The sequence below is a fragment of the Lates calcarifer genome, linkage group LG8 (genome assembly GCF_001640805.2).
Source record: "Lates calcarifer isolate ASB-BC8 linkage group LG8, TLL_Latcal_v3, whole genome shotgun sequence".
In the NCBI taxonomy this organism is placed as follows: Eukaryota; Metazoa; Chordata; class Actinopteri; family Centropomidae; genus Lates; species Lates calcarifer.
This window is the reverse complement of record NC_066840.1, coordinates 17,290,449-17,305,864: the sequence shown is the minus strand read 5'-3', so window position 1 is coordinate 17,305,864 and position 15,416 is coordinate 17,290,449. Positions and strand designations below refer to the sequence as shown.

Sequence of the window (15,416 nt, the reverse complement as noted above, 5' to 3'; positions counted from 1 at the left end):
AACTGAGGTGGGTGGGGATGTTGGTGTGGGGAAGAGGGGGGCATTGTTTGACAGACAACTTGCCCATATACATGAATAAATTTAAGCAGTAATGAAACATTATGGGCTGGATCTGAAGGTTGCCTTCAAGCACCGGATTATGCAGCAATCTGTAGAATTTGTCTGTGGTTGCTGCTTTGCCACATATCTTACAGCCAAAACCCTATTTGTTTTAATTCCCTCCCATTTTCATAGCTATTTTTTCTCATTTTCTGCATCTTTTGGGTTTTCTTTCCCCTCCCTGGCTTCAGTGGTTCCCCTAGCAAGCCTACAAGTATTGATTGGGGCTATTATATTATTTATGACTAATCTGTTTAATGGGAGGTTCCTTTATCCATATGAAAGACAAGAAGGAGGCAAGAAACAGGTTAATCCCATTTGCTAAAGAGGGTAGTTGATTTTCAGTTCATTAAAACTAGTCACAGCAGTGATTACAGTGGAGATTCAACATGATGGTGATGGTAAGGTTGTGTAGCTGTATAGGATTTTTTTTCTGTGTTTGTTTGCTCACTATGAAAAGGTATTGTAGCAACTCATATACTAAAATCATTTTCAAATATCTCTGAGATTGCAAGGGGCCAGTATTTATGGCTGAAAACAATAAGTCACCTTTACAAAGCTTTCCATACCTTTGTACTACTTACGTCACTTCTCTTTTGTTTGTTTATTTACTGTCCTCAGATGAGTTCAGTAAAGCTCCTACGGCCGCGTCTCAACGGCATTCTGTTCAAGCTGACGTTTGAGGAGCAGGTGAATAACATCCGGCCAGACATCATGAATGTGACATTTGCCTGTGAGGAGGTGAAGAAGAGTGAGGGCTTTAGCAGACTCCTGGAGTTGGTGTTGATGGTTGGCAATTACATGAATGCTGGTTCAAGGAATGCCCAGACATTTGGTTTCAACATCAGCTTCCTCTGCAAGGTAACACACACCATGCACCATACAACAGAGATGAAAATTATGTTGTGAAAATGTCTGAACCATGAAGTGACATGTGAAAGGTGATTCAAAAAGTGTGTTTTCATATTGTAGACATTGATTCACTCTATAAATTAATATAATGCGAGTGCGCATTTCACAAAATACCAGAATAAACCCACTAATTTAAAACAGATTTTGATACAGAAAATACCTAATTTATTTATTCTAATATCTGATTAAGCAACAATCAAATATATAAGGTTTCAATACAACAAATGACAAAGACATAATGAGGTGTGGAACTTGAGCCAGCAAAGGCAGCAACCATATCCACTGCCAGGTAAAATCACAGCATGCCAAGGTATGAAAGAGAGGACTAGCAGCCATGCACACACAGCTATACTAAGCACAACAAAGCTGTTGAAGCAGACCTGCTCAGCAATACACACACAAACTCAAACTCACACCAGGTAGGCAGTAAGACCAAGAGGCTCTCCTCCGCTGTACCTTGAGAGGAAGATTCCTTAAGTTAAGGCAAGAGAAGAGAGAGTAAATCCCACTGTTGACAAAGCTAGAGTTAGTCATGTCACAATGAAAACAGGTTATATTTTCTACATAATGTTTTTTTACTTGTTTTTCAGTACTATAGTTTTTTTAGTAAATGTACTGTGTGATATACTCTATGTTTATGATATGAATCAGATTGCACATTATCAGATGATGATTTTCTGAATATGCAAACACATTATAGACAGCACTGTATAATCTCAATTTCTTTCACTATATATAATATCCTTTCTAATGCACACATTAGTCAATTAATTTATATATAGAAGTTTTAAAACAAAATTCAACAAAAGAGTAAACACATTTTTAGGAGTTTAAAATTCCATGTTGTTTGAAGATTCTTTTAGGATTTTTTTTTTCCTCTAAGCCTTTTTTTTGGGGGGGGGGCTTCCAAAAAAATGCCCTAAATGTTCAACTTTCTTTCATACCAACTGCTTACAGGATAAAGATCCAGGAACACAGGTATATCTACTAAATTAACAGCATGTGAACAGCTTAGGGTTTTACTGAGAGCCAAAAATTCACTTTGTTGTCTTGTTCTTTAAAAGAAGCTTTGGCACCATGTTGTTGAGTAGCATAGGCAACAGTATTCAATGTCTTATCTAAGTGATGATAAAACTGATGAGAATATTCACTGGGCAGCCTACAGAGTGCTTGAAGGACTCGTGGGGGTGCTGAGGCAGGGGCAAGCCTCCTCCCAGCACTGCATGTGGTTGCCAATAAGTTGCAAAATCCATCTTTTAGGCAGCTGATGTGAGGATTCATAACACTTCTTTTTCAGTGTAACTATCCTCAAACTCTCTGCTTTTTTGAAGCAACACTGTTATGAGTAGAAAAGAAGAAGAAAAAAACTGATCTCCCTTCAACGACCACGTCAAGATCAGTCATGACATGTGAAAACACTCAACATGGGCTTTTCCATATGGGGAGCCAAAGTGTGACTGCCATAAGCCACTGCCTTTACACACATATTTGAAGCCAACAGTCTTGCAGGTTCCATGTGTAAAAAGGGCTTTAGCATGCTGAATCCAGTGTGCCTTTGGTATTCCTGCAAGCTGACTGAATCAGTGTGGAGTGTCAGTGTAGAGCCTGGTAACGCCTCAGGGGGCTGATTGGGCCATTATTGATGGACAAGAAAAAAGTCTGCTTTCTCACTTTAGTCAATCAAGTAAATGGCCCCCTGGGTGGCAGGTCTAGGGTACCTAATGGGCTCATCAGGGAGGAGGAGGTTGATGATGGGAATGAGCTGCAAGAGGAAGGACACAGGCTGACCCACCTTCGCCTTCAGCCCTCCACTTATAGCCCCTTGTCCTGCCAAGGACATACAAATCTCCTGGGAGCCAGCCTGGTCACATATATTCAGCAAGCAGAACGTCCGCTCTGGCTTCACAAGGACAGCGGACAACACTTAAAAAGCATAAAAATAAGCATGATAATTAGGATTGAAAAAGAGAGTTTCCATCTTTAAATATATTGAGTAAATGCATGCAACCATCTGCTATATTACTCAAAAACAAAGAAATGTTGTTTCTTTTGGGCCTTATCCCTGTTTTATTGAGGGAAAAACACTCTCATAGGCTCTGCTTAATAATTAAAGGACACATGGTAATGATTTGTGTTCAATTTAAGTTGAACAGAGCAGGCTATCTAATAGGCACTTGACTTGCTAAGAGGGAGTCATCTACCCAGCATCAGTGTGACTTTGTGTTGTGCTTTTGAAATATATAATTTTCCACAGCTGAAATTACTGTTACAATTATCAGTGTTATTATACAATTCATGTCCTCATCACATTTATAATTGTTTACTTTGGGCATGAAGTGACCCTAGTATCACTATGTTTCTAGATTTCATTCACAGCAGTAGCCTTGCTTGCTTTTTTATTCATATACTAAATGTACTTTTTTCTTTTTCTTGGACATAATATGTATTTATATGTGCAAATGTACAACGTGCCTGCTCTGTGCTGCAGATCCATCTTTAGAAGTTAAATTGAGCAATCAATGAGCGACAATCCTTCTGTTAGTGCGAGGGCTCTATATTCCCATTGCCACTTCTTCTGTTATTAGTTAATTATTGTGTTATTTATTTATTTTCTACATAGAAATTTAAGTGGAAGCTTGTTGGCTTGTAATATACCTTGCCACTCGAAATGCTCAATGTATTGGAATATATTGTACTAACTGGTGAGGGATTTGGACTAATGCTACCTCAAGGCAATTTATGTTATGAGAGACTGAATGATATCAGTGTTCAGAATTTGCTTTCAGAAACACAGTAATGAAGCATTGTTTTTCCATTTACTTTAAATGAACAGATTTATTTGATGGATTTATACACACAACACCCAGTTGCTCTATTAAAATGTAACATTTAAAAAATAAACAGCAGCTATAAAAGGGCATTTTACAGTATATAGGTAATCTTAATGAAAAGATTTGTGGTGGAACTTAAGGGAGCCTAAACTCTTCAAGGGGAGCATTTCAAAGCTTAGGAACTCTGACAGTAAAATCCCTTTTCACTTTTAGCTTTTAGTACAAACTTTGGAGTGGCTAGGACAAGGGATGGACTAGGATTAAAAATGGTCCAGGACTTTGACATGGACCAGCTCAATATAACCTGTGCACAGATACTGCACAGCCGTTGACACAGTTCTCACGATACCTTAAAGCTGCATTGATTGAAATGCCTGATGTAAAATAGTGTGAAAATAACATCAGTGCCTTGGGATTTATGTAGGATTCCCCCTGCCCTTACAGAGGCCCTCAGCAGAAAGTGGTACCACTACCGACAGCAGCTTCTTTTACATAAAAATATAGTAATTTCTCTACTGTCATATACATTAGTTATCTTGTAAATGATGTAGTGTGTTACTCACTGTGTGTGTATTCACTCATTTTAAGTGTCTCCATGAGACATGAGATACTTATATATTATAATGAATTATAATATATTCATGTGTGCTACACATTTTTGTACTAAACTGCTTTATACAGTAGATTTTATTTATTTGTTTTGGTTTTTGTTTTTCTGTGGAAAAACCCACTTTTTTTTAAGGGATAGTTTAAAGACAAATGTTTTGACAGACGATTTTTGTCCCATCCAAACGTTATGTTTTCTGCTGAAAGATGACACTGCAATGCAGTTTACAGTAAACTACATCCTTCCTAGACAAGGACAGATCAAAAAATTATTCCAGAAATACAAGGTTCAGGTAAAAAGGAAAGGAAGTAAGCTGCTGGCAGGAACCTAAGTTCCATAAAATAATAAATAAATAAAAAGTGGTATTTTTAAAGCTCAGTTCTTTTAAAATATTCCAAACAAATACAGGAAATCCAAGACTTTCCTTAAAATTAACATTTAGAATGATGAGCCCTAATTATACTGTACAAATTATTTCATTATTGTACATATTAAATTAGAAGTACAGGTTTGAATAAAGCAGTTAAACTGGGCTGTTTATGAATTAGTGAATCTGGCTACTCTGTAGACTTGGTCAAGTCTTTGTATGTCAATGATATTCACCTCATAATGCTAATATGCTTCAAGTTTCATCAGATAATTTTTATGACCACCTTATTACCTGAAACCACATGGTCTCTCCATGTACACCCACTCTACTCAATAAAACCCCACAGTGTGTCCATTCTCCTCCCTGTATGGGCACTTGATTAGTTCAGGTTAAAGGTACTACTCTAAATTATTAACACATTTTATCATTGTGGCAATGGAGATTATTGTCTCTGTACTGTACTGTTTGTTAACTTTCCTTGAATATCACAGTTCAATGTCTTTTTATTACATATGAGTAATGTTAGTCACCAGATGAAATCAGCATACCAGAGATGCACTTTTTTGTGCGGTAATGACAGTTTGGGGTATAACAATAAACAAATTAAAATTTAAAATCCATGAAATTAAATTGTGATTACCCAACAAGAGCAAATGATTGATCCTCATCTAATGAAAGAATGTGTGTGTGTGTGTGTGTGTGTGTGTGTGTGTGTGTGTGCGCGTGCGTGCGTGCGTGCGTGCGTGTGTGTGTGTGTGTGTGTGTTGGTGTGTGAGGGTATGTCTCTGACTGCCTGTAATTGTTTCAGTTCACTTTTGGGTGAGTGTGTGTGAGCATATACACACATGTGTTTGCATGTACACATGTGTGGGCATGTCCAACTGCAGGCTGTTTACAGCACGGATATTATCAGTATGAGTACACGGAGGTGGGTTGTGCTAATTAGCTTTCCCAGCATGCCATTCGAACAGCATGGCAATCACAGTGGGGAATGAATATGGAACAAGTTTCCTATGTACTGATGTGAAGACTCAGGCTTCTGTGTATGAGCACACACACTCACATGCACATACGTGGCGAACACAGTACAGTACTTTCATTCAAACTTTTCTGTCAAACTGTTTACACTCAGGGGTGTGGTATCATTTTATGTGTGTATGTACTAAATGTACTCTGTGTGTGTGTGTGTGTGTGTGTGTGTGTGTGTGTGTGTGCGCGCGTGTGTGCGCGTGTGTGCGTGCGTGTGCATGTGCACGCATTTGTTTAGCTATCTGTAATTGGTTTCAAAAGTATATTACAGTTCGTCTCATCATAGTGCAGTTTATTTCATGTTCTCTTCATGTCCTGTGCTTCTGTACAGTTCCTCGTTTGATACTGGAGATTGATTGAAAACTTAAGTGGTACCTATTACATGCAGTCCTCTATTATCTTGGAGGCAGTGTACTGTACCGTTGGACATAAATAGGCTTTGTACTTGGCTCTTGTTTGTGTCTGCAACCATGTTTGTTGCCATCAAGTAGGCACAGTGTAGTTGTGCAGTAAGTTAGGCATTTTGTATGTTCACATTTTATAGTAAAACTAATTTAAATCACTAAAATCTTATATTTATGTATTTTAAGCCAGGAAATTTGGGGAAAGAGATGGGTGCAACATGCAACAAAGATCCCATGACCAGGAGTTAAACAATATTATAGATATATATATATATATATATATATATATATATATATATATATATATATAGATATATATATATATATATATATATATATATGTGTGTGTGTGTGTGTTTTTTTCTGAATTATTTAGTATATTTGACAAGTAAATAAGTATAAAAGTTTGGGTTAATTAAATATTTTCTCTTTTTCTTTTTAGCTCCGAGACACTAAATCCACCAGTCAGAATACAACACTTCTTCATTTCCTGGCTGAGAAGTGTGAAGAGAATCACCCAGAAATTTTGAGGTTTCCAGATGAACTGGAGCATGTGGAGAACGCCAGCAAAGGTATGTCTCTATGTCTTGAGACCATCACATGTGTATTATAAAAGTTAAAGTGACAGCATCATCACAAAGTCTAGAGAAGGTTTAAGTCTTTAATGTAGGCAATGAAACTACGAAAACAGCTTTTAACCCTGCATTATATCCATTTATATATTTTAATTTATTTCCAACACATTTTCACACTTTACTTAATCTGTTTCAGTCCTTGACAACAGCTAGCACTCTGTCTTTGTGACAAGAATAGAGTTGTCTGTCTGACCACACTGTCATTCAGCCTGTCAATAAACTAATTCCACTCTAATTCTATTCTCAAGCATTTGGTGGAATCCCTGCAGGCTTATTTACTTTGTTAGTCTCATAATTGGTTATTTAATCTAATTCGACTAATTATGCACTTGACTGAGGCTGCCAGCCATTGTGTAAGTGGACTGAATAGTCTTCATGCTCTGTATATATTGAGATGTTTATATGCACAAATTTTGAATTATATCAACTTTGTCATTTCATGGAAATGAATTATTCAAGGAGAAGCCAGTTAATTGACTGAGGCCAGTAAATAAATGCCTCTTACAGAAACCCTCAGGAACTAAGTTTACTCTGAGCACGCCATGCTTTGCTTGTTTCACTGATCATCACATACAGTTAAACTGGATTTTTAGTGGTTGTCGCAGTCAAAGAGTCTTCCTATTTCATATTTTCAGATATTGAAAGTGCTAATACACCTACTGATATCCTGGGTTGAATTAGAGTGACATCTGTATTTTCAAATAGGTCAGTGATCTTGTTTTAGAAAATCCTACACAATTTCATATTTACTTCTTTCTTTTCTTTGAACTTTTTTGCCACCCGCTTTTATCCATATATTTTACTGTCTTTAGCATGTTCAGGCTAGGGAAACACTAAAAGATGGAATCTCATGAGGCTCTAAAAATCTATTTTATTAGATTTACTGTAAGGTAGAATGCGAAGGAGTATAGTGATTGGAGGCCATGAGGCCCTTCTATGTCTTTGGAAAGCTTGGTTTATAACTAAACAAAATTAAACAAACCTTGTTTTTTTGCTTGTTTGTTTGTTTTGTCTTTCTGGTGGAGAAATTTTTTCTGCAACTTTGTGCTCAGCGTCAAGTGACTTGAATGGTTAGAGTGATTTTTCCAATCAATCTGGGTGTCTGTTTTAGAGAGTGTAGCAAATACTGACTTTTTATTATTTATTTATAAAACCAGCCACAGTTTGAAACATCCTTATTGTTTATTTTGGAAGCCCATTAGTTGTTACCATGACAACAACCACTCTTCCACAGTTCATAGTGAAAATAATGTTTATACTAAATAGACTAGTAAAGTAATTAATATACCAACACAATAATATTGCATCAAAACCAAACAAATTATATACATGACATGAAGTAGAACAGCTGACTGAAAAATCTTCACCCCCTCCTTGGTGAAGGAATATAAAAATCACCATATTACTGTGCTTTCTAAATATCATGTGAACAAACCTATGAAAAGCTTCAAGTATGTGATATCTGATTGTTGATTGTCAGAACTTTGTGGAGGAGGGGTTGACTTACAGGGACACTGACAGTGATGTGACGGGATTCAAATGTAATCAAACGGCCATCTACAGTGGCTGAAAGTTGTACAATTAATATACCTCATTGATAAGTGCAATCAGACCTGGATAATTGCCCTAGAAAAATCATAATTTTCCATGCCTTGATTGGCTGCTTCAGACATTTCACTCCTCCAATGCACAGTTTCACTAAGAAATTGGATTGGCACCTTGCAGTTGCCTTGATTTTGATACAGTTTTTATTTCACCTTTCACCACCATTCGAAATGGTGCATTCCTGTCTCCGACATTAATTCATTTTTTTCTGTGGCTTTTACAGCAGGCTTATGAATATTTAAATGAAGGATGTTTCCTAATTATTGTTAATTGCATCACTGATGATTCCATTTTTGATCAGTGGCCTACTACAGCATTTAGTGATAATGGCTACAGGTAGCGATAAAAGCCTGTTTTAGTGCTTTTAGTATGCAGATATCTATTACTACCTTCCTATGTTTCTATTAATATGAAATGGATCACTGGCCAGTTTAACTGCACTGATAAGGCAATTGTTCATGCTTGACTGAAACAACCTAGCTAATATTTTCATAATGTTTTCACCATTGTCTGTTTTACATCTAACAATACATCTTGAAGTGGTTCATTGCAATCAAAAGTTTTGATATTATCACCGTATTTTATTGACTCTGATATGAAAAGTTATATTTAAACACTATGTAAGGGACAACTGTTTTTTTCCTTTTGAAAACCTAGGTTACCCAAAAACAGATGATTGCATATCTTGTTACATCAGAAATCAGTATGCCCATAAACTTGCCTGGGAGCAAATAGTGGCCTGATGGAGCTAGAGGTTAACAATAACTAAGTCCAGCACATAGAGATGTTCCCTCAGGAGAGTTTTCCTCTCTCCCAGGATTCAGCCATTATCAAAGACTATCTGTATTGAGGTCAGTTTTGATTAAAATTCACATGATTATGTAAAGAGGCAGGGAGCCAATCTGTAGATGTTCCAGATAGCATTAGGAGAAGGGGCCATGCTTTTTTAAACAATACACTGTTGACACATGGCTTCAATTAAATATGAGCAGAAAATAATTATGTATATAATTTTAGTAAAAGATGTTTTGATATCCATTACGCTTTTAGCAGCTAATATTGTTCTTACATCTAACTGAAATTTAGACCTAATTAAAGATCTGTGAAGTGTGTCTCAAAGTCTAAAACTGTTATATAGCATAAAGATAGCTAGCAACTTTTTATGAACACAGTTCATATAACACAGGAGCCTTTCAGCATCCGTATTCCAATATTACATAAAATCACAAAATGAGAATTAACATTTGTTTGGTAGATGAACTTTACTTCACAAAGATAATTTGCATGCAATTAACAAGTTCTTTGTTGCAGGCATTTTAAGGTTTCTGCCAAAGATTATTGAAAAAAAAAAAAGATGCAGGGAAACATTTTTGTAATTATTCTGGTTCTGTTGTACTATAATACTGCTGTATTGTAAGTTGCTATGGACAAAGGCGTCTGCCAAATGAATGTAATGTAACGTAATTAAGTCCTTCTCAGTTTAATATAGAGCAGCACTTTGCCTTCACTTTCTTCGATTTGGTCTTCTTGGCACTGACAATACCATCCCATCTTAATGACTTCCATCAAGGAGGCTATTTTTTTGGTCTCATTTGTTGATTTTTAGTGTTTTTTGTCAGGTAGCAGCATATCTTTAATAAAGGATTTCAATCAAATGAGGTGAAAAGTTTGGCCATAGGCTGAAGAACAATTAATTATTTTTTGGTGCATATATCACCACTATTATTACCATTGCAAAGCACTTTTCTGTGTTGGCTCCTATACTGCAGAGTTTTCAAATATGGGTCAAAAATAAATGTATCAGTATGTATATTTTGATGCAAACCCACTAGCCATTTTAATAATACATGTCCATTAATAAATCAACCTATAGTCTATTTAGATAACTGTGCAGACTTTGTGAAGGTATGTAGTTTGAGCATTTTCTCATCTAATGTCAATGTTTCAAAGCCAAATAGCAGCAGTAAAATGCAATCCCCTTAAAATGCCCATGTTCTGTATTTAAGTCGTTTAAGTCATGAAGTATAGGTGTATTTCAATAATTTAAATGTATAAACCTTGGGCCATAGAACACCTGTCAAATCCCAACTTTAGATGCATTTGAACACATTCGCATCTGGGTAAATTGATTGATTTTGTAATTTCAGAGTTTATCATTCTCTGTTCAGGGTGTTTTATCCTCCAGAAAGAAAACCAGGTGCCCTTAGGTCAGTGACAGTGAAGAAAATACTGGTCTATTTCTTTCTTTCAAAACCATTGATTGAAGAATGCTGGTAAAATCATTACAACCTGAAGAAGAGAACAAGGACAAGACCTTGACAGTATTTGTCACCAGTATCTAAAGTAGCACTTTTCTCCAGACATTGAAGAGCTACTACAGAGACACTACATTTTTGCAGGACACAGAATATTTTTAAAGGGATGGAGCTAGTGGAGAGATGTATCACATGTGGCTTATTGAATTATATTTGTTGTAACAGTACAATCTTTTAACTTGATACTGAGTACTATATAATCTCAATGCAAGTGCAACAATTTTTTTTACCATTATTAAGAAAACAGATGAAAACAAACATTTGACTCAATATTCATCAACATGAAAACAGTGCATACTTTAAGAAAGATATATGAACAGTCAAGCAGCAATGATATATAAAATGGTGCTGAATTAAATCAGTTATTGATAAGTAGTTCTAAAATGACAGTTATCATCATGTTCATAGTAAACACCTAGTCTATTGCATTGAAGCAGATGGCTTGATTTTGTTTGTTATAGCCCTTGCAGGAATAATTTATAAAGTATTATATAGATTGGCCTTCTCCTTTACTAAATTTAAAGTGTTGCTCCCCTTATGAGACCAATTTTGCCTTTATCATTGGCTTTGTATCTAAACCAACTCCATATTTCACTGTGAGCCCCATCCCTCTCTGACCAGAGGATTGGCAGTCTTTCATGCCATTATGTCATCTTGGATCTCTACTGATAAATCACTTTGAGGGGTGACGGATTTGAAGGAGGTCTGGGTGGCTAAAAGGGGTTCAGGCTTCCTCATTGAAAATGCTCTCTTTTTGTCATCTAAGTCCCCCCAAAATGACTGGTCACACCTGTCCACTCACTGTCACCTCTGCCAAATTGTTTTGTGTTCATAAAGATGTAGACACTTTATTTGACAGTGATTATTTTAGTAGCACAGGAAAGCAGCAGTTGCAATGCAGTATAAAAAGCAGAAATTGCATTTTCATTATCCTGGTCAATGTTACTAATGATACTCTCTTTATATCATTGTGCCATACAAGCCTGATCTGTTGTGTTATGTATTCATTTGCTGTCTTAATTTATCCATAAATGAGCTCAGGTTAAACATTGCTGCTGGCAGACTTGTACCAAACTGGTGTGAGATATCTCATTGACATTCCAAAGCAAATCAAGTGGTAGTTTCTGATAAATGGTTATAACTCATTACTGTGTTTGGCTGATGCAGTACAGTGTATGTACATAATACAGATTCTCATTTCTTTCATTTTGCTGTTTCAGACAGTATTCACTCTAATGTTAAAATGTATTTGTAACTTTCATGATCATGGGGCACTTTTTTGTCTGACCATACTCTTATGTAAACGAAAGATTTTGCTCACAAATTCAAGCTCAAACTTTCATAAAGAGTAGAAGTCTCATGTCATTTCCACTCGAGCTTCTTTTCCCTTACCTCTCTGTACTCATTTTGTTTTATCATAGTGTTTCTCTCATTGGCCTCCCTGAAAGGATGAAACATGACAGTGGAGCTTTCTGTCCATATTATTATACAGTTATTATAGCTCATGTGAGTCATAGTCAAGTGTTCAGTTGCTCAGGTGGGTGAGCTGATGAAGGTATAAATTAATGCTGCTGATTAGATCATAACAGTGTGAATGGATTTCCACTAATCTTACCTGTGCTCATGTGCCTGACAAGGAAGTAGTCTCTTTGTCTCTTTCTGACTATTTTTTCTGGGATGTCAAACCATTGAATAAGATTGAAGTCAATCATAGCCATTTACTATATGTACTGTATATATATGCATTCATTGATAAATGTACCATTGGATACTGAGATTATAATAATTTGAAATGTGGTCATAGAATCCACTATTTTCATATCCCTGACCTCATCTTAATAGCAGCAGCAAAGCCTTGAGAGAAGTGTCATTGGCCAATTTGCCTTGTTAAATCCCCTCCAGAGATGAATATGTGGGGCCTGACAATGGGAACTAAGTCTGTGTGGTGATTCCACTCAATCAGTGGTGCACTGACAATCTGTCTTGACAATCCGGGAAAAGAGGAAATATGACACAAATGTTCTCATAAATCTATTTAGTATAAGGCATAGCCAAGGGCAAAGTACTTTGGAGCCTGTGAGAGAGAAAATGGAGAATGAGGGAAGAAAAAAAAGATGAACTCTGAGGATATTAATACCGCTGTGAATATATCTATTATCCACATTCATTTCAAGGCACTGCAGCATAATAAAGCAGTGCCCATTTCCCATTTAAACTCCTAGCAGTACTTGGCTCTGTATTACGTAGACAAAATGCCTCTCTGGATGGGGCAGAAAACAGAGAGGATCATTTGTCTTTTGGTTTCAACGGAGTTGCAGGGAATCATGGGGTTGAAAGGATATTCCCTCATGCCAGTCTCAGAGAGCTCACGAAAGTCAGCTGTTAAAGCTTGAGAAGCAATGAACATAATTCAAGCCACTACTGCAACAGTTTTTTGTTTTTTGCTAAAGAGATATTTTTGTCTTTGAATAAAACTCAACATTTTGTGTCAAGTTGATACTTTGCTCTGAAGCAATTGCTCAATCATTTATTTCACAGCTTACATGTGTTGATTCATAATTTAAAAATTAATGTCAAAGGAGATAATGAGAAAAAAAACCCATAGGGTACATCACGTACATATGGCGCACAGGGGTCTTTTTTTTTTTTATTAGACTAAGGCTGTATAAATGCAGAGGAAAAACCAGTTGGATTTGCACAAGTTGGATTATTGCCACTGTTTTAATAACTTAATAATGTGCCTGTTTCTCTGTATCCTCCAGAAACATAAATTATAGAATCGTATTTATAATAGTTATGATTATATAAATGTACATACCAATCCCAACATTCTCAAGATATGCACACTGATGTTTAGGAAACAAGGCAAAGTCTTTACATTTAATGCATCCTGCTTTACCCAAAATTATCATTCAAAATGTCATCTGTCTGCTTGGCAACCTTCCTGATTTTCCCAGAAGACTTCAGATTTTCATAACTCTTTCCTAATGACCCTCATGGGCCCTATTTAACAATTTCCCCCCAAGTGTTGGATCACAATGTAAAATGTGGCATATTTAATCATCATTTTGGTAAAACAGACAACCATATATAACAAACATACATTAATAGGCTGTGCTTCTCATAGTTATTTTTCAATAGGAAGGGAAACAAAGATCAGATAAAAGTTTTAGAGTTCAGTCATAACTGTTGTGTTAATCTAATTGAGGATTACGTTAATTGAAATGAGATTCTCATTCTGTAATTTTCTTCTAAATAACCTCAGTATTTTTTTTCTTTGGAATAATATAAAAGAAATCCTAGTAGCAACCCTTTGACATTGCTGAGAAGAATTTTTTATACAATATCTAATTTGCTGCTTATCAGTACTTTACTGTATAATATATGTTGAAAGATTAGTGTCCCTACCTCCTGCTGTTTTTGATATTTTTTAATTGTTTAATTTGTTTTGTTTTGTTAATGCTCATGTATGAATATTTTGGAGACAGGCAATTCGTTATGAAATTTCCCTCCCCATCAAATTACGTAGCCCAGTAAATTCATTCATCTTCAACATCCAGGCATAATACTTGTTTTTTTTTCTCTGTGTGCGTGTGTACATCACTTGCCATGTATGAAATGACAAAGTAGCCTACAACATGTATAATTTAATGTGCTCCTATGTACACATGAAAGGAACGGCCTGCTTACCTGGTTCTCTGGTTTACTGCCAGGTCTTTCCATCCTGAAGGTAACAAAAACACTTATGAAGTATTTTCCAATCATAGGTGGACTTCCTCTCTTGTCATCAGTTTTGATATCTGGCCACTTCTTTTTATCTCAGGTATGGTTCTGTTGATACTGCTGTGATATGCAGCCACAATTTTTTTCTCCAGTAGAAATGCCACCGCTGTCACCACCAACAACCATCTCAACCTCTGCAGAAAAACTAAAAACTAAATAAATAAATAAATAATCAATTTCACACTCAGTGAAATTTCCCTTCTTAGATTTGTAGTCAAACTTTTCCATTCTCCCTTAGAAGTAATTGAATGACAATCTGATTTAGGTGCATATTAATATTCTCAATGGGAATTCCATTTGCCATTTAATCGTGAGAGTTAATAGGGTGTGATATGAGGCCCACGAATGTGCAGCATTTCAACTTTATTGCAATTTATAAAGTGGGAAATTGTAAGTGGGTGAACATAAAGACAGTTTTCTAAATTGGGATATTTTTAAAGGTATGAAGTTTTCATCTTTTGTTTCACATGTAGTTAGTGTAGTATCAGCCATAGTTTTACAAATGAGGCCCCAGGCAGTGTTCATCATGTGGCTTTGGTTAAGTGGCCACAAGATCATGCCATTTGGATGCTTTCAGTAAACTGCTCCAGGCTGCACATAACTTCAGACCTTGTTGTAGAGTCACCTACAGCCCAGAGCACATACCCCAAAACAACAATGGAGTGGTTTTGTCTCTATATGTACTTGAGAGCCCCAGCCAAAGCCTGTATTTATACTCTTTTGAAAATCTGTGGAGCAACCTAGAGATTGCAGCTCACCGATGATTCCCTTCTAATCTGACTGAGATAAAGAGGGTCTGCAAGGAAGGAGCAGAATAAACGCCCAA

The 15,416-nt window shown here is 36.2% G+C and overlaps 1 protein-coding gene across 1 annotated transcript in view; it reads left to right on the top strand.

Annotated features, from left to right (window-relative positions):
• The window catches only part of diaph2 (diaphanous-related formin 2), a 344,139-nt gene that overhangs the window by 210,831 nt on the left and 117,892 nt on the right, over positions 1-15,416 (top strand). Inside the window, 2 exon segments of the mRNA XM_051072493.1 lie at positions 721-960; positions 6,695-6,824. Of these exon segments, the coding sequence (XP_050928450.1) occupies positions 721-960; positions 6,695-6,824 (370 nt within the window).